Below are 19,978 nucleotides of genomic sequence, written 5' to 3'. Positions count from 1 at the left end.
GGCTGGCTTTGCCATTTCAGCAGGCGCACACAGGTGAGCGCGGCCGCTAGACCTCCATTTCACACGACACTCGCAAGGCATACTCCCCAGACAAAGCAATTTGGCATGACTACAGGAGCAAGTAAAAACTTTTGCTACTATCCCACCTCTAGGCTTAGCTCTGGATGTACTCCTTTTCTGAGACATGAAAGAAATGAGGGAAGAAAATAGACGGACAGACAAGCAATTGCACAATTCAGGAGGATATGGACATGCACAGACACAGGCCAGAGGGATAGAGACCCCAAAAACCAGCACCCCAATATGTCATCATTATTTCCATTTTGTAGTCAAGAAGGCATACAGAGAGGTGCTTTAGGCACAGTCACAGGTGATGTGTTCCAAAAAAAGCCACAAGTCTCTTTTGGTGGGCTTGCCACACAGGAAAACCACACTATGGAGGAGGTGCTTGAAAATCCTCAACTTAGACACCATTTCTTGCAAATGTGAAATCTACTCCTAGAACACTATTCCTCTGAAACATGGGAATCAATACTAAGGAGTATCTGTTGATGCAATGGAGAGGGGTCTGCTATGACTGGGCATGGTTGGAGGTGGAACTGAAGAGGAAAAGGATGCAGGTTAGCCACCATTGTGACTTGCCAACAGATATTTGTCACGCCTTCAATTTATCCAAGTTTAACTATTCTTTAAAATAAATAAATTATGGGTACAAGGTACTTCCATTATTTTTCAGCTTACTTGTGTGGGATCCGCATACAAATTCCACAGCCATTAGCTACATCAACATGTAAACAATTTAATTTAGAATTTCCAAGCATCTCACAGGAATGGGAAGTACACATGTATTAGGTAAGCAAGACGACTTCTACAGAACATGAATCACATTGTAACAAAGATGTATAAATAAAATTTTTAGACAACTGCCAAGTCAGAACGACTCAACGGGAAGAAGGAAGTGTATTTTCTAGATTAAAAGGACAGACCCACACATTACAGAGAACTTAAAGAAAGCTCAGCTTGTCTTTTACACTTTCCTGTTCATACCATAAAAACCTAAAATTTCCCAGACACCACCAGGGCCCCCAATAAGTGTAATCCCCAAACCAGATAAGGACCCCACAATCTGCTCTAATTAACGCCCTATATCTCTATTGAACATAGATCTCAAAATATTCGCTAAAGTGCTCGCAAACAAACAGATTCTGCTCCTCCCTAGTCTCATCCACCCCGATCAGATGGGCTTCGTCCTGTCCAGGTAGGCACTAGACAACACCCAACAAGTCATTGATTTGATTCATCTTATCAACAAATCGAAGATCCAATCTCTGGTGCTTGCTCTGGACGCAGAGAAGGCCTTTGATAGGGTCTCCTGGTTGTATATACCTTCCAGAGATCCGGTTTTGCGGGGAGATTCTTGAAGGCTCTTGGAGCCCTTTCTTGCAACCCCTCCGCCTCGGTCCTTACTAACGGCCTGGCTTTTACCCCTGCTCCTTAGCGAATGGCACTAGACAGGGCTGCCTCCTTTCACCTCTTCTCTTTGCTCTAGTCAATGAACCCCTAGGCATGCCGAATCTGTGCCCACCCAGATATTTCTGGCATTACCTCTGCTTCCGCTGACGCGCAGTCCTTTCACTTACCCAGCCCTCTTAACCAGCTTCTAAAGCTCAATTTTAACTTTCAATGGAGGACGTACTCAATAACGTATCTGGGGATAAAGATTACAAAGTCCTATGACTTCCTATATAAAGCAAATTTCCCACCTCTGATCCATAAACTTGAGCAAGACCTCCTCTATTAGTGAAAACACATCATATCATGGATCGGCAGAGTTAACGCCATTAAGATGACTGTACTACCTTTTATAGACCATGGCCGTCATGGTGCTGCCTCAGACTATCAGCTCTTCAGGCCTCCTGTACCAATTTTACCTTGGATGACAGCAGGTCCAGAAATTCATTGGGACCTACTGGCTAGACCCTCTGTGTCTAGTGGCCTTGGAGGGACGCACAATTTTAAAATAAACTTTGAAGAAATGAAAATCCAAAACCATTGTTCACCACTTTATTAAAAATAAAATCTTATTTGTTTCTCCTAATTTGTTTCAGTCAAGATTGGAAAAATAAATATTTTTCTTTTTGATCCATCTTAGTCCAAACTGAAAAAAAAACAAAAAACTCCCCAAAAATCCCCATAAAAATAAAACTGAAGAATAGAAAAAAACCACCTACCCGCATAATAACAGTGGACCAACTAAATAAACAAAGCTGGGAGTCCTGGGACACTGCCAGACAATCACAAGTGATCAGCTAGCAGTGAAGCAGAGTCCCAGTTATTCCCAGCTTTGATCTTTTAGGGATGGTTGTTCGTACTTAGCAGAAGAGCCTTTTTTTAAATTGGATTTTTTTTAAATATATTCTTTTATTTTATTTAACTATTTTTTTTTTACTTACTAAAACAAGGGTTTTGGAGAGTTATTTCATTAGAGATAATTTAACAATTGTGTATGTGTTTTTTGTTTTATTCTTTTGGTATAATGGGTAGGTCTCTAAGGGATCCCCTGTCCATTCTACTGCAACCACTTGGTCTACCCTAGCGGTCCCAATCCTGTTAATTACCCGTTTGAACAGCCCAGAGGGTCTGAAGAGCATCAGAGTTTTTAAGCATGGAGTTGGGGACCTCTGAGAGGAACGCTGTTTTTTGTGGTCATTTCCCCATACAGTCATCAGCCCTGCACTGACCAACGGGGGCTGGTTTACAATATAACAGGGGTGATTTCTTAGTTATAAAAAAAATCAGCCCAGGCCGTCAAGCACTGGGGTTCATTGACGATTTCATGAGGGGGAATAATGTTTTTTTTTTTTTATTCTTTATTTAGTACACTGTGCAGCATTTGATAGAAGATAAATCACTCAATCACTAGCATTTATTCAATACGGACATGTTGAATAATTTGCAGATGCTGCAAATTCATTAATTTAAGCTGGGAAGTGAATACAGTAATTTCACAAAGCACAGTACCCATACTGTGGGGTTTTTTTTATCCATTCTTCAGACATGCATTTTACAATGCTCTAAAAGTGTCATCTGATGGCAGAAAAATGTATTGCAGGCAATTTCAATATTACATGTTCCTACAGAGGAACAATAGTAGATTAATAAAATCACCTAACGTTGGAAAACAATGTGACACACGCTACATCTATATCTCATGCTAGTCATTAATTACAGTAATGCTTAATCTGTGAACTATTTACATTTTTTTCTTTTTAAACCTCTTTTGCATTTACTGCTGATATTTTCTGAATAATGCAAGTGATGTCAGTATGCAAATGTAGCATATAACACAATATATTCTAGTTGTGTAAAAAGGCCTTGCTTATTTACCATTATGAAATGAATTACAATTGTTCTCTGTAACATATGTAGCAAGACAAATCCTCGTTCTTTAAAAAAAAGAATAATTAAAAAAAGCTCTGTGGTATACTTAGGATTTCATTTTGGATATTTAACGCAAGTTTGGTGCAAAAAACACTGTTTTTTATTTTATTCTCTAAAAATGCAAACGGTTTTAAAGAAAAACTAGTGCTAGGAAAGTTGCCTATTTTGCTCCAGATTTAGAACACTAGTCAAAAAACGCTGAGAAGTGGACAGGCTTAACTAAATAAATAGCCAGTAAGTCTACGTGCTAATGCAATCCAAATCACATTGCTAAAAGGCAAAATCATAGAAACAATTTAAAGATAAATTCACTGAAACACGAAGTAACATGTAAACCTTATATTACTTCTTGTTACCTGTGGTCACATAAAAAAATAGCTCCATAGTCTTCCCGATGACGGATGACCCTACCAATCGCTTGATTCACCGCTCGGGAAGCTTGCTGACGATACCACTCCTGTCCAGATAAGTACTGAGGAGACAAAATACAGGGTTCCTATAATTGTATAGTCTGTGAAATACAGTAAATTACTAGATTCAGGACCCTATGTAACAACAACAACAACAAAAAAAAAAAAAAAAAAAGTACCTTTCCAGTAGATTCCCCTGTTCTTCTCATCTCATCCAGGAATTGCATCTTCAGTACCACCCGAGGGTCCATTCGTGGGGGATACGGGAGGCCTGTGATTATCACACCACGGCCATTACAATCTGCAAAATCCAACCCCTCGCTAGCCTGGAAAGGGAAAAACCGGTCACAAAAAATAAACACCACATATTTACAGACAGGCAAACAACAAGGGGTAAACACACACCTTTCCCCTACACACTGCCAGAAAACTGGCTCCGCTACCATTAGGAGACTGTATTTTTTCATAATAAGCATCCATCACCTGGGGAAGAACACAGAATATGTAATATAGTTTTGTGTGAAGCAGGAAAACCATTGCTGTATATACTAAAGGATTATAGAAAACGCATATCGATACTGCAGCAATCAATTACTCTTAGGTTGGTCATTTAGGTCTATCCATTGTGGTCAGTAGCAGCAAACTCTTGCCTCTCTCACCTCAGTAAATGATCCTTTGCTTCTTGGCTCCACAAACATTGGTTTTACATCCTCTATTCGGGTGGAGAAGCCATTTTCCTGCAGGATAAACATACATAGGGAGCCCATGACTACCAATGTGCAACGGCAATCAATTTAAGCAAGAAGGTACTATGTCCTCACCTTCCAGAACTCTACACTTTTATCCATAACTGGATAGGAAGGGAAAAAGACCAGCAGACCGTGAGGAACCACACGAGCAATGTTACCTGAGGGTTACATGAGAACACCTGATGAACAGACATAAACATAGAGGAGAACAGACAGTGGAGACACAGAGGGCCAGACATCTTCTCAACTATAAAATAGGAATTTGCAAAGACACCGAGATCTATAGTATGAGTGGCGGAGAGAAAATACAGGATAAACACCGAGATCTATAGTATGAGTGGCGGAGAGAAAATACAGGACAGGCAGTGAGCTGTATACTATGAGTGGCAGAGAGAAAATACAGGACAGGCAGTGAGATGTATACTATGAGTGGCAGAGAGAAAAAAACAAAACAGGGTGAATAACAGAAAAAGGAAATTCGGCAATAATTACAGTATAAATAATGGATAGAACCAACAGAGTTCATAAGAGAATGACAGACAAGATACACAGGTACAGGCACTTTGACCATTACCAATTGTTTTTCCGAGGGATGATAAATAATCCACTGAAAACCTGCAAGAGATAAACTGAATTAGAAAAACATCATAACACCCAGACAAGCTCAAATAACAGAAATTCATCCACATTCACCCGAACTGGAATCCTCAGCAGCTGAGAGGCTGCAATGTTGGTGTACATGAAAAACCGAGTTTACCGTCTATCAAATGCGGAGCTGAGCTGACATCCATCAGGGCCCCGAGGAACAACTCCAACCCAAATCTGGTGTTTTTCAATTACGTGTGGGTTTTCCAAAGACACCGGAAAAGGGCTGAAAATACAGAAGAACAAATAACGGCTATGACGCATGTAAATAGACAAAGGCACTGTGCTCTAATCTTACTATGTGACATTGCATACATTCCCAGCATAGCTAGAACTCACATTTGCATTTCCATAGTGAAGGAGGAAATGGGACACAGGGTCCCACTGGTAAGGATGATGCTTCGTATTCCTTGTCTCACCAAGTCATGCATTGTGTACCCAGGATTGAAACACCAGTAACTGAGCACCTTGCCTGCAAGAGAAAGAGGCAGGGGGGAGAGATGAAGCTGGTAGGATTCACCAGGCTCCACACAGCTTGTCATATCACTGGGTATGCTTAAATAAACAGACAATCAAATGCAATCTGTTTTAGCATTAATGGTCCCCAACTAATTATTACAGGGCAAATGTTACACACCAATACATAAGATGTGGCTATTGGCTATATAAAGAAATGTATTTACATAAATTAAATTAAAATGGCCATCTATTGATCATTACATGGATCACATTGTCATTAATAACATTACTGACATTATAGAGAGTAATAGATTACCTACGGACTAAAGTGCTCATACAAAGACACTCCACAAACTGGTTAAATAAGAGAAAAGTCTTGTGCTGGCGAGTTTTAGATCTAGCACTAACACTACAAACTATACATATGCAGCAGTCTGATACTGAAAAGCAGGAAGTAAAATTGGAAATCATCCACCTCGCAGTGAAAATGGTTAATTTTAACAATAAATGTAAATAGTAACTACATATGACATTCGGCAGTCCCTTATGCTTCTGGAGAGGATTATTTGAATATTTTTTCCAGGGATGTATAGCATGAATTTCTGTCCTCATTGTTATAGAGAGATTCTTCAACATCTTTCACATGCTGATAACAACCTATCCTGCACCGATGAATCCAAACTAGGCCGAAACAGATCTGTCTGCAGAAAGATGTTCTGTGTCAGTACATGCTTGCATTTTGCTCTAAAAAATCCAGTGTCCTGTAATTGCAAACCAGAAGGCTGGGTCTGTGTCACCATAGCACCAATTAATTTTTCTCCTCTGTTATCACTGCACTTTATATGTTTGTGTTTTCTCACAGATGACGGGTGTACAGATAGCAGGAGGGTATTAACAATGCAAACTGATTTACCACTTTGACAGCTTTTATCAAACATATAATGAAGCCACCTCTTGCTGGATCTGTTATTCATTAACAGTGTATGTCCTTATACATGAGTGCATGTTTCTATACAGATTGTGTAATTTCTTCATCCATGTCAGAACAGCCAATGCTCCAAATGTATTGCCCTATTGTCGGATTCCTAACACCCAGAGTTAGTGTTTAGAGTGACAGAAAGACATCTGTATCTACGTCCATGAGCATGTCCCCCGCACAGTGTTTAGCCTGACATTGTGTGGTGCTTAGCATCTCAGTAATCCCATCACATATCGCTCTCACCTCCCTGTTTCCTGCTGTTGCTCCACACATCACCGCGTGGCTTTTTTCTCTGGCTGCTGTCTACATGGAAGTGAACCTGGAAAAGAAATCATACGGTTACATAGGAAGGTTATGTGACAAGTAGTGATAACATCAGACTGGAGAGCTATACAGTATCACAAAGATATTTGGGAAACTTGTCGGATGTTGGGAGACTCACCTTGTAGTATTTTGAGACTTGGGGGCTTCTGGCAGAGCCAGTCGTACCTTCAGGGAGCTCAACATTAAACACAATCTGCAGAAAACACAGGGCACATGATAAGAGATAAGAGTTCGGAATATGTTGGCGCTATATAAATAAATGATGATGATAAGAGGGCAGAAAGCAGACCTATGGGTGTACCTCTCATTAATATATATGTAAAATTGCAAAAGAACATAACGATACATACAAACTCAAATCAGCAGGTAGCTAGTTGAGATACAAATTTATTAGATAAATCTAAAGATTCAGAACAATCTTTCTTACTTGGATAATATCCACAAGCTTCTGTAGCCCTAGAGTGTTCGTGAAGACCCCAGAACCTGAAACAACAGATATTTCATTTATATTGTGAGTACACTTGGGTATAACATCACAGATTAGGCCTAGTCAATATCACTACCAGAGGATTGCTTACTTCCACCCACGTGTTGTATGATTTGCTCCAGTAATTCCAGTAGACCAGACTTTGTTTCATATGTGATACCAGCAGATGCAAACAGCTCAAAGATGTAACTGCATAGAGAGGATGGGATAATCAACTGTCTTTGTAATCTTAGTATTATATGAACGCGAACCACCCCAGCTGGATGAGAATGCAATGATTAAAACCCTGAAGAAACTAAGGCATGCCCCTATCACACAAAGGTACAGAAGACATTGTACTTCGAGGTAGACCCGAGTACATGCAGCAAATACATTCTAGCATTACCAATTCACCACTGAGAATGCTTTACTCTTTTTCTTTCCACTTTTTTGCTTGGCTAAATTAAATTATTAAAATTAAATTAAAATTATACTGTAACACGCACCTTCAGCACAACAAACAGACTGTCAGAATACCTGATAAAATGCCAGAGGAGGTAGGTTTAAATTCAGGTTCTCCGACACTACAGCCCTTTCCAATGTAGAGAGCACTAAACTAATTTGGAGGCAGCCATCCAATCAGAACTCGTCACACAAGAGGTGTAAAAGCGAGCTGAAAATCAAAGTTCTTTGTGTTCTCAGGAGAAATAACTGTTGATTAGGTGCCTGAAGTGGTGGAGTATTGCCCCTTTACTACATGTAGGAAGTGAGTGTAACACTAATATTGTAGTGCTGGGTAGAATTTTTTTTTAGATCAATTGCTTAATTCAACTTAAGCTAATAGGATGGAGAAAGTAGGTGTGGAACAAAGTGTTGAATTGGCCATCTTTCAGAGGAATAGATTTATTAAACTAATATTGTAAGCAGAACAAGTCAAGTCAAGTCATAATTTACAAATGAAACTGTGATTCCAAGTACACACATTACAAATTCCAGTGATGTATAACCCCCAAATCAACCTAAAACCATTCTGTCACAGTTAGAGAGTTAATGTGGACATGTTTAAATTTAGTACACAAAATAGCACTTGCATGTATTTACAAAGGAAGAATTTGATTGTGAACTATAAAGAACACAACTTATTTAATCATAGCTTTAAAGCTACCGTATAGGTATAGATTTAATATAAAAAGGTACAGTGCTCATACTTAAGTTATAGAAATGGCATATTCGAAAACATGCTGCATTACAAAAACGTGTAAGTTACCGTAAACCAATAATTCTGTCCAGTTCTCAAGCCCCAAACTTTTACACTAGTCTCATTTTATCTCTCAATTTTGTAATATATTTATAATCATCAACATTTATTTATATATCAGCATACTCCGAAGCTCTTTACAACTGAAAACAAACACAGTATTAAAACAATACTGGGTAATACAGACAGAGAGATAAGAGGGTCTTGCTTGCACGCTTAGAATCTAAGGGACAAAGGGAGGCTGATACATGAGTTTAGGCGCTACATATTGCATATTGGTCCAGCCAGATTCCAACATTAAGAAGAGCTTAGTGGGCTATATGAGGGACAAACACACAGCAATGTTGGTCAGGGCGTCAGAGGGTTGTTGTGTTGTGGGAACTGTGTAAAGAGGTGGAATAGGGGGGTAACCTAGGGATGTTAAGAGGGTAGTTGAGTAAAATTATAAGCGTGTCTGAAGAGTTGGGTTTTCAGAGAATGCTTGAACGTTTGAGGACTAAAGGAAAGTCTTACTGTGCATGGGAGGAATTTCCACAAAGTGGGTGCAGCCTGAAAATAGTCCTGTAACCAGGAATGGGAGGATGTAATGAGTGGGGATGCGAGACGCAGATCTTGTGCAGAGCAGAGGTGTTGAGTTGTTAGATCTTTTGAGACAAGTGAAGAGATGGGAAACCAGAAAAAAGCTCACATGAAAAAAATAAAAAAAAATAAAAATTGCTCACAGATAGAACCCCACTGACACAAATGCCCACAAGAAAAATACCCACATATAGTAATTTAATAGTACTATATAAGTATATCAATTCATTGCTATACAAAAGTGGCCTGTGTATGAAGAGGGCATGTCCACAAAAAAGCAGCAGCAAACGTTGCCAGAAGCAAAATGAGGCAAGACATGAGAGCAACTCCTCGCAATGTGATAGGAAATGTGTTGTCAGGGTTAAAATAATAATTTATTGGCCCATATGATCAGACAATCTTCTCTCGCAAGAAGTCTTCTCTATCATTGAACACACAGTAATTTGCCCAATTCAAAAAACATAAATTTTGATATTCCTGAACAGTATAGTAAATTGGTTCTTCACAATTCAGGTGTGGATACTCCACATAATTCTTGTATTATGTGACAGATCTCTTATGCTGGAATTGAACAAAGATACCATATATGGAGATGGCACCTTTGATAAAGTGCCAAATATGTTTTACCATCTGTACACGTGGCATGTCAAGGTGGGTAATTCATATCTGCCATGTATATACATCTTACTAGTAAAAAAAAGAACATGGACACCTATAATAGAATGTTTGAAATAATGAAGCTATCAATTCCAAATCTGAAACCTCAGAAGGCTTGTATGTATGCAATTAGGATTGCCTTTCCACATGCTGAGGTCAAAGGGTGTTATTTTCATTTGTGTCAGAGTCTCATTAGGAAAATCAACAATGTTGGCTTGAAGGCTGAATATGAAACCAATACGAACCTTACAATTACACTGAAGTCTATTGCTGCATTAGCCTTTGTTCCAATCTATGATGTCAGAAGGCTTGCTGACACATTTCCAGATGAAAACAGCTATAATGAGGTGCTCACATACTTCTTTTCTACGTATATGCAGTCCTGGAACGATCGTCAAAAACTACACACTGTTGTCAGGGATTTCACAATGCTCTTAATTCCCTATTCCACTCCATGGCATGGTTGTCATTTCTGTGCAGCAATATGAGCAAGTAGAAGACAAACTAAATTACTTAAGAAGACTGGCAAATCTGCAATACAGAATTTTAACCGATTTATTATTTATAACATTATTTAATGTCAGGGCTCCTCTCATTATGGGTTAAAAATGCAGTATTAAATAATTGTTGTTTATATTATTTTTTTTCCCAGTTCTCAATAAAGTTTGTTGATAAAGAACTGTTCACGATTTCATGTATTTACCTTACAAACATTTATACTCAAGAGCATTAAAGCCCTCTTCATACACAGGCCACTTTTGTATAGCAATAAATGAATATACTTATCTAGTAATAACAAGTTGCTATATGTGGGTATTTTTCTGTGTGAGCAATTTTGCGTGTGACCATTTTTCTAGTGGGCATTTAGGTCAGTGGAGTTTTATCATTGAGCTATTTTCCTTGTTTTTTTTTCATAGAACCGAAAAGACGTATGTTGGTATAGTTTTGTTGATGGTCTTGTATATTAGTAGAAGTATTTTACATAGGATTTGGTAAAAAAAAAAAAAAAGACAACCAACGTAGAGATTGACAGAGCAGATCAGCAGTGGAGCGTTATGTAAGGAAAAGTCAATCTAGCCACTATATGCAAAATAGATTGTTGGGGAGAGAGTCTGATTCGGGAAGGCCCAGTAAGGATGGTATTGCAATAGTCAATGCAGGAGATGCATGAATTTAATCTTTTGCAGTGTCTTGTGCAAGATGTGTGTGGAGCACTGTAAAATATAATGTATTTCACATCATTCTCCTTATTGTCTCCCCCTTTTTATATCATTTCTATATAATAACAATCTGCAATTTCTTGTTTCACTAGCCATTAAGATTTTTCTCAAATACAAATTAGTATGTTTCATCTATCATTTGTTATTTTTACTCACCATTCATATTTTTATTTTCTTTACTACCAATCCCCACAATCATCAGCTCCCAAAACCTCTTTGGCACAAGTTCTTTGCAACACCCCACTAGACATCCACATCTAGAAAAGCTAAAGTGGTGTAACTCCACACAGAGTCCAACCAGCGTTCCCCTACAGACAACAGCTAAGTAAACAAACCATACATGACTGGTTGATGACGTTTTAATATATTAAAATCTCCTGAACCATAAACAGGAATACATATGTGTAACTTCTTGTGACAAGTCTTATGGTACTGATAAGTATGCCAGTGTTATACCTGTGTTACAAATTACACCTCTTTTACAATACATTTCTTGCTCTTCATTACCCTACTAAAGAATATTTAATTTATGTACATTGAAAATTTACACCTCACAAAATAAAGCAAAGCATACTGTCACTTAAGTGGCATATCTGATATGCATGTCACTTATAAGTGAGATGCATATCAAGTAATCTATATCCAGAATGCACACGTGAAGGATTACAGTGGCTTGCCTCTTGACATATAAATATTTGTAAAGCAAAACTTCTATGGCAATGCCAACAAACAGCACTTACAGAGCCACCACTGTTCTTGTTGTCATTTCAGAGCAGACCTAATGTAAGTGTGTGTTAAAATTCCTGCACCCTACTTTTCTTGCACAACATTTGTTTTAGGGGAGACTTGTGTTTTCTACACCAAGTGGGTTCTCTCATAAAGTGGTTAATTATGTACAGTTAAACTAACTATCATTCTTCTCTTCTCATCTCCAGGTATGTTCATTAAGTACTACTTATCTTATCCTCGGCTTATCTGAACCTCATTCATTTGTACATCTCATCCATGCAACTGTGTTTAAAAAGTATGTAACAGGAATTTGTTATCTACTGTTTTAACCTATGTTGGCTGTGATTTATTGATGACTAATTTATGATGGGCATCTGTCTCCCCGTTCTTCCAAAGTCCTTCAAATGAAACTTACATCCATACACAACCACTTCCTCTTAAACAACTTCATCCTTCTGGCAATAACTGAAACCTGGCTTACACAATCAGACACTGCCTCACCTGCAGCCTTTCACATGGTGGTCTCCATTTCACCTACACCCCCAGACCTGGAGGCAGATAAGGAGGTGGGGTTGGACTACTTCTCTCCCCACAGTGCACATTCACAGCTCTACAAAATGTCCCGTCACTTATGGCCACATCTTTTGAAGTACATGCTATTCAGATTTTGAATCCATTCTCTATGCATGTTGCTGTGAACCATCGACCCCCTGGAGTGCACCAACAAGGATTTCTCTGCATGGCTCCCTCACTTCTTATCTTCTGACATCCACACCATAATCCTGGGCAATTTTAAAATCCCTATTGCTAATCCAACTTCCAATGCTACTTCTAAACTACTCTCTCTAACCGCCTCTCTTGACCTCTCCCAGTGGGTTGAATCCTCTACTCATTGGGATGGCCATTGCCTTGATCTTGTTTTCTTTAGACTATGCTCAGTTTCTGATTATCTTAACACACCTCCCTCTTGGATCATCACCCTATCAGCTACAAGCTTAACCCAACTAATTTAACCTCTCTGCTGTCAATCTCTACCAAGCCTTTTCATACCAGCAAAAACCTTAACTCCATTAACCTTCAACAGTTTTCCACCACTCTTCAACACCTTCTCTCCCCAATCTCTTCATTCTCCTCCCCTGATATGGCAGTACCTCATTTTCACCATACCTAGCAATAGCCCTCGATCAAGTAGCTCCAGCAACTCTTCATACTACATCTTGGCGGTGGCATACTAAAAATAACATAAAATCTTCAAATACTTTCCCAAACTACTATCAGTGCCCAAGATCTTGCTTTCTACTTCAAGGACAAGATCAGACTTAAAATGGTATAATCTTTCTTCACAAGCAATCAGCTCAATTCCTTCTCAGCACTCTGACACACACTCTTCATTTAATCCCACAAATGAGGAAGTTTCTAGACTCGTTTTATTCTACCTCTAAATCCCTGTCTACTGTGCTCACTCCTCCTTTAACTAAAATCTGTAATCTCTCTCTCTCACTCTCTACTGGTATGATGGTATCTTCCTGTCATTATACAAGCACGCAGTGATTACTCCTATTCTGAAAAAAACAAAATTCTGACCCAATCTCTCTCTCAAATTATAGTCCCATCTCTCAGCCCCCATACCCAAGCTTCTAGAGAGACTCTCCTACACTTGACTCACATGATTCCTTTCCACAAATAACCTATTGGATCCTTTTCAGTCAGGATTTCATTCTCAACACTCAGAGACTGCGTTGACTAAGGTTATCAATGATTTGATCACTGCTAAAACTAAAGGCCTGTTCTAATTCTCCTGAAACTCTCTGCTGCATTTGACACTGTTGACCACTCCCTTCTCATACAAACGCTACAATCCTTAGGTCTTCAAGACACTGTCCTATCCTGGTTCTCATTTACCTTTCTAATCGCTCTTTCACTACTAAATTCTCTGGATCCACCTCTACTCCGCTTCTTCAATCAGTTGGAGTAACACAAGGCTCAGTGCTAGGTCCTCTGCTGTTCTCCATCTATACTACTTTTCTAGGAAAACTAATAAGCTCCTTTGGATTTCAGTATCATCTCTACGCGGATGATACCCAAATGTATCTATCCTCTCGCCATCCGTGTTGTCTTGCGTTACCGACTATCTTTATGCCATTTCATCTTGGATGTCCTCTCGCCAACTCAAACTCAATCTTTCAAAAACCAGAGTTAATAATATTCCCACCCACCAACCTACCTAACATTTTCCTTGCAAACCATTCTTCCTCTGCTGAGTCGCTTTGTCAGTCTCTACATTGGTAGCCTGTTTTTAAACAAATCCAATATAAAATTCTTCTACTAACAAACAACTCATCAACAAACTTGCAATGACATACATCTCCTCACTTGTCTCAAAATATCTCCCAAATAGACACTTCCGTCCTGCACAAGATCTGTGTCTCTCTTCCACTCTTATCACATCCTCCCATTCCCGGTTACAGGACTTTTTTCCAGCTGCACCCACTCTGTGGAATTCCCTCTCCTGTACTGTAAGACTCATCTAGTCTTCAAACCTTCAAAACCCAACTTCTGCAGACAAGCTTATAATATTGGGCAACCACCCTCTTAACTTCCCCAGGTTACCCTATTCCACCTCTTTATGCAATTCACACAACAACCCTCTGACCACCTGACCAACATTGCTTCTGACCACCTGACCAACATTGCTGTGTGACTGGATCATATAGCAAACAAAGCACTTTTTACTTTTGAACTCTAGCTGGACCAATATGCAATATGTAGACTTAACCTCATGTATCTGACTGCCATTGATCCATAGATTGTAAGTTTGCGAGCAGGGCCCTCTTACCCCTGTCTGTATTACCAAGTATTGTCTATTACTATGTTTGTCCCCAATTGTAAGGCGCTACGGAATTTGCTGGCACTATATATATATATATATATATATATATATATATATATATATATATATATATATATATATATATATATATATATATATAAATAAATGATGATGATAAGGGGAAAGGGAGAAGGGGAGGGAAGAAGAGTGGCCACAGAGGACCACTCATGGCTCTCTGCTGTAGTGGTCTTTTTTTTGGTAAGGCACAATGAAATAGGCCCTATATTTATGTAATCCATTCAACTTTTATATAACAACTCTTTGTTTGTGGTGTAGCCCAACTTGGGTATCTTTCCACACTTTACCCTCTCAAGAACACACAATGAACTGTTAAAAACAACAAAAAGGGTGGGAGCGCAGTGTCTCCCAGCTGTGTTTAGAGAAATGGATTTTACGGTAAGTACAAAAATCTTTTTTCTAGCACTACAGTTTGGGGACATTGCAGACCATGGGGACACTCCAAAGTTGCCCCTATGGGTCGGAATGCTCAGACCGAGTGGCACGTAAAATCTTATGGCCTAAACTTGCATCTTTAGAAGCAAAGACGTGAAAACGATACAAATTTCTGAACATGTGGACAGAAGACCAAGTAGCAGCCCAATACACCTGTTCAACAGAGGCCCTGTGCCACGCCGCTCAAGAAGAACGAACCAACCTAGTTGAATGGGCAGTAAGAACCAGCGCACCCTCAGAGACATAAGCCTGATGAATGGTAGCCATAATCCATCTAGAGGTCAACTGCTTTATGGCTGGCCAGCCACACTTTCGTACATCATATAACACCGGCTGACTGACACCAATCTATCCGCATAAATCTGCGGACCAGATCCAAGAGCATAAGCGATCCCTGACCGCTGGACTTAAGCTCTCTAGAAAAAGCAGGAATGACAATATCCTCATTGATGTGAAACCTAGAAACTATTTTAGGTAGAAAGGTACCGGCCTGTCATCATGAAAGGAAAGAAAAGGAGAGCGACATGAAAGAGCTGTCAACTCAAACTCTCCTGGCTGAAAAAAATGACCAGCAAAAAGACCCCTTTTCATGTAAGTAACTTAAGGGAAACCGAGTCCAATGGCTCAAAGGTAGAGTCCAAATTTAGGTCCAACGGCTCCACCGGGGAGACAAAATAAGGTTGCACATGGAGAACCTCTTGCAAAAACGTTTTCACATCCGGTAGTAGAGTCAATCCTCAATGGAAGTAGACAGACAATGTGGAGATTTGAACCTCAAAGGGTGCCAAACGCAATCCCTTATCCATACCCTCCTGAGGATGGCCAACAATCGAGGTACTCTAAAGGAAAAGGTAGGAACTTTTTTGAAATCGCACCAGCCAATATAAGACTTCCGGATTCTGCGATAGTTACTGGAGAAAGACGACTTTTAGCCCTTACCATCGCACAAATAATCTTGAGAAATAAAGGTCTCTCGGATAAAGTTAAGATCTCAACTGCCAGACCGTCAAAGCCAACCATGCCAAGTCTTGGTTGAAGAGCGGACCATGTTGAGCAGATCTCTCATAGTAAGATGCACCATGCTGAGAAGATCCATGTACCAGGACAGTCAATGGCAATCAGGAGCCAGCAAAAATCCTGCACCCGTTCGCGCCTTAAATTTTTCATAAGCCTTAGAAGCATTGAAACTGGAGGAAAGACGTACCAAAGTTTGAAGGGCCAAAGAACAGTCATGGCATCCACCAAAAATGTCCGAGGATCCTGGTACAATACTTGGCCGCTTTGCAGTTCAACCAAGAGACCATTAAATCTATCTCCGGGAGACCCCATCTGTGCACAATCAGGCTGCATATCTTCGGGTGGAGAGACCACTCCTTCGGATGCAAGGCATGGCGACTAAAGTAGTCCTTCTCCCAGTTTTGGACACCTGGGATAAACACAGCTGCAATGAACTCACCACTGCGCCTATTTCAAGATTTATTTTTTTTGCAACCTCCGCATTCGCCAGTGAACTCCTGGTTCCTCCTAGGTGACTTATATAAGCCACCGCGGTGGCATTGTTAAACTAGACCAATGTTGGCTAACCTGTGACACTCCAGGTGTTGTGAAACTACAAGTCCCAGCATGCTTTGCCAATATATAGCAGTTTATTGCTGGAAGGGTATGCTGGGACTTGTAGTTTCACAACACCTGGAGTGCCACAGGTTAGCCAACACTGAACTAGACCTTGACAGGCTGAACCCTCAGAACAGCCTGTGCCTGAGTTAGCTCAATGAGAATGGCTCTCAGCTCGAAGACATTTATAGGTAGCCGAGGTTCCTTGCGGGACCAGGCGCGATTGGAGCGAGTGACCGGCCCCAGCCTGAAAGGGCTGGCATCTGTTGTCACCACTATCCATGTAATCAGGTGGCACCCTTGATTCAGGTTCCCAGACTGGAGCCACCACAGGAGAGAGACACACGCCTCTGCCGACAATAAGAACGCTGACCTAGGCCCTCAGACTCACAAGTAGTGCATAGGCCCACCGGGTCTGACAGTCCACCAGCCATATTAGATTGGCACCTGGAGCAGGTGAAATACATCAATGATTTGAAGCACGTTTGGCAGGCAGGCATGAACCTCGGGCAGCTCCGTCTTCCCTCCACAAAGGAGACCGATAACCTGCAGCCGCAAACCCCAGGATGGTCCGCGACTCTGCCCTGATCAGTGACCGGGTCCCAGAGCCATTCTGATGGCGGGCAACCCTTTTCCTGGGGGGGGTCCGCATCCTCATGGGGGATAGCACTAAAGTGCCAAAAGGTGCTCTCTGTCTGCGTCCGCGGCTTTCACAGATTGAACAACACTAAAAAGAAAAAAATAATGCAGGCAAAAAAAAATAAATAAATAAAGATTAAACTAATAAGTGCCCTACTCCGTTGGACACTAAAAAAAACAAAACCTGAGGATTTCCGGCCAGAGGTGGGGCAAAGAGGGGAGGGAGCAGGCTAGACAAGTTTGTAGTGCATTCACTTCACAGCACCTTCTATACCCCATGGTCCGCAGCTTTCCCCAACTGTTAGTGCTAGAGAAACTAAATTTGCCAAATACCACATTATTGTAAAGTAGGGCTCTCACTAGAACTCCAACATGGCCCATACCTTGCTCAATGACTTACTTTGTGTACTAAAGTTACTACACATTTATATTCACAAATCTAAAATTGTTGGGTTGGTAGATTCTAGCTTAAAAAAATGGCAAAGGAAGAAATATCAGATTCATTCACCGCCAGTTTTCTTGGCTCCAATGATGCTTTCATGTAATAGAAAATGTATTTATTGAAATTACTACACATTAGTACCTCTGCTCAACATTAGTCTCCACTTTCCAGTTTCAAATGTTCATGTCACTATGAAAGACAATTTACTACATTTACTGTATATGCGTTATTAAACCAGAAATTGCACACATTGGGTATTATGGATGTCCTAGTTCATTTGAATATTCTGAGATTAAAGGGGTTCTCCATCTAAAACTAGAAATTAACTGTGCACTGGTTCTGTGCAGTGCATGGTAAAATTGTGGTATCATCCCTGGCTCTGTTGAAACTTTAGCGCCTCCTGGTGTTTGTTCTCTCACTACAGTTGCTCTCAAGAACCAACCAGAGCAAATTACAGTTTGACAACCAACCCACTTCATCATGGTTTTGATTATTGCCAGAGTGGAAAAAGTCACATCTACCTCCATTGGCATTCTGGACAGCCCACCTTTTTAAGCAGCACAGTATAAGCACTGGAGTTTACAATTTCCTTACCATACGCACACAAAAGAAACCCAGAAGCCCACACAAGACAGTCAAATTAGTCAGAAGCCAATAAATCTACTAGTATGTATGCATCCTGTATGATGAAGCCAGATATCTTCAAGATAGATGAGGAGAACATACCACATACATATTGCACCATAATCAGAAACCAACCAAAACCTCAAGTGCTGCGAGGCAGCAATGCTATCAACTATGTCAGCCACAGGCACCTCATTGATGTCAGTGGATCCTAGTGAAGGGACAGGTTGAAGTCTCATGAAGTAACTCAGTGATGTCATTGGTTCATAGTGAATCCATAGGTTGCATTGTGATACATATTAGTAGACTTGAATGTTACCCTTATGCAGTATCAATCAATTATATCCAAAGCTTATGCTGGTTGCTTTTGTAAGACTGAAATGTTGAACAGGTCACTTATTTTTCTCTGTGATTTGGATGGCTGTGTTAACGACTGGAATTTTAGGTTTTGGGAGAAGAAGCTGTCAGTAGGCTTTTGGCACTGTAGTATTTTTTGTTTAAGAATTAAAATGTAATAATACAATTTAAAATAAAAATAAAAAAATCACAGGGTCACTTGCCTCCCTTCTCTGGTGACACCAGCCCCACTGGCTGGAAGTACTATGGCATCAATGGATCTCTCAAGCTGAAGCAGAGCTCCTTAAGAGAGAGAGGGAGAGAGAGAGAGCAAAGCTGTAGTTATCAGCGGTGGAGGGTACCATTCAAAGAAGAAATTAATTGCAGAAACAAAACTCTCTTGCACACTGCAATTCATCAAAGGTAACATATGGAAATATACTGTGTAAATATAAATATAGTTGTTGGGCTTTCAATTTCTGTAGAAGACATTCATATGCATCAGACAATTGTGACAAATATATATTCTATTTTATCTGTAAGAATTTTCTATATACTTTCACTAGTGATTCCTCTATCTACCTCTTTGGATGCCTCACAAACCCGGCGTTATTGACATGTACAGAATAGCAAAACTACATTTATTTTTTGTACTTAACTGGGAGATGCCTCATTATTTGTACTTGTGTGGATTTCTGCAAAATCTTGATTCAGTGGTGCGTAACACTTAAACTAATATAACCTGGAGGGCTCCTTCACATAGAATGGATTTTCTTTGTGTGTAGTGGATTTACCTTTTGACCTATCAGTAAAAACCTAGCCATATAATTCATATAGCATAAGAACAGCCAATAATTCCTTCGATGAGTATTTATCTAAAAGATGTGGCAGTTACATGCAAACAAGACTTATTTTTTTTTAACAGCTCTGTGGTGGCTAAAATTACAAAAAGTGTAACATTTAAAAGTTTTTTTTTCTTAAGATGCATTACAAGGGATTCGTAACAGATCACGCACAAATAACAGGTGTGGCAAGTACTTGAAAACCCCCACAGGATAAACATC

The 19,978-nt window shown here is 39.9% G+C and overlaps 1 protein-coding gene across 1 annotated transcript in view; it reads right to left on the bottom strand.

The window, feature by feature from the left end:
* The window catches only part of RTEL1 (regulator of telomere elongation helicase 1), a 74,130-nt gene that overhangs the window by 36,285 nt on the left and 17,867 nt on the right, over positions 1 to 19,978 (bottom strand). Inside the window, exons 11-23 of the mRNA XM_075176621.1 lie at positions 19,139 to 19,217; positions 7,586 to 7,683; positions 7,435 to 7,490; positions 7,126 to 7,200; positions 6,927 to 7,002; positions 5,585 to 5,717; positions 5,358 to 5,471; positions 5,175 to 5,215; positions 4,673 to 4,758; positions 4,511 to 4,588; positions 4,257 to 4,334; positions 4,031 to 4,177; positions 3,798 to 3,913 (exon numbers count right to left, since the gene is read on the bottom strand). Of these exons, the coding sequence (XP_075032722.1) occupies positions 3,798 to 3,913; positions 4,031 to 4,177; positions 4,257 to 4,334; positions 4,511 to 4,588; positions 4,673 to 4,758; positions 5,175 to 5,215; positions 5,358 to 5,471; positions 5,585 to 5,717; positions 6,927 to 7,002; positions 7,126 to 7,200; positions 7,435 to 7,490; positions 7,586 to 7,683; positions 19,139 to 19,217 (1,177 nt within the window). The remainder of the gene's footprint in view (positions 1 to 3,797; positions 3,914 to 4,030; positions 4,178 to 4,256; positions 4,335 to 4,510; positions 4,589 to 4,672; positions 4,759 to 5,174; positions 5,216 to 5,357; positions 5,472 to 5,584; positions 5,718 to 6,926; positions 7,003 to 7,125; positions 7,201 to 7,434; positions 7,491 to 7,585; positions 7,684 to 19,138; positions 19,218 to 19,978) is intronic.

Source organism: Mixophyes fleayi, chromosome 6 (genome assembly GCF_038048845.1).
Source record: "Mixophyes fleayi isolate aMixFle1 chromosome 6, aMixFle1.hap1, whole genome shotgun sequence".
Lineage (NCBI taxonomy): Eukaryota > Metazoa > Chordata > Amphibia > Anura > Limnodynastidae > Mixophyes > Mixophyes fleayi.
Note: the sequence above shows the minus strand (reverse complement) of the source record. Positions and strands in the feature narration are given on the sequence as shown.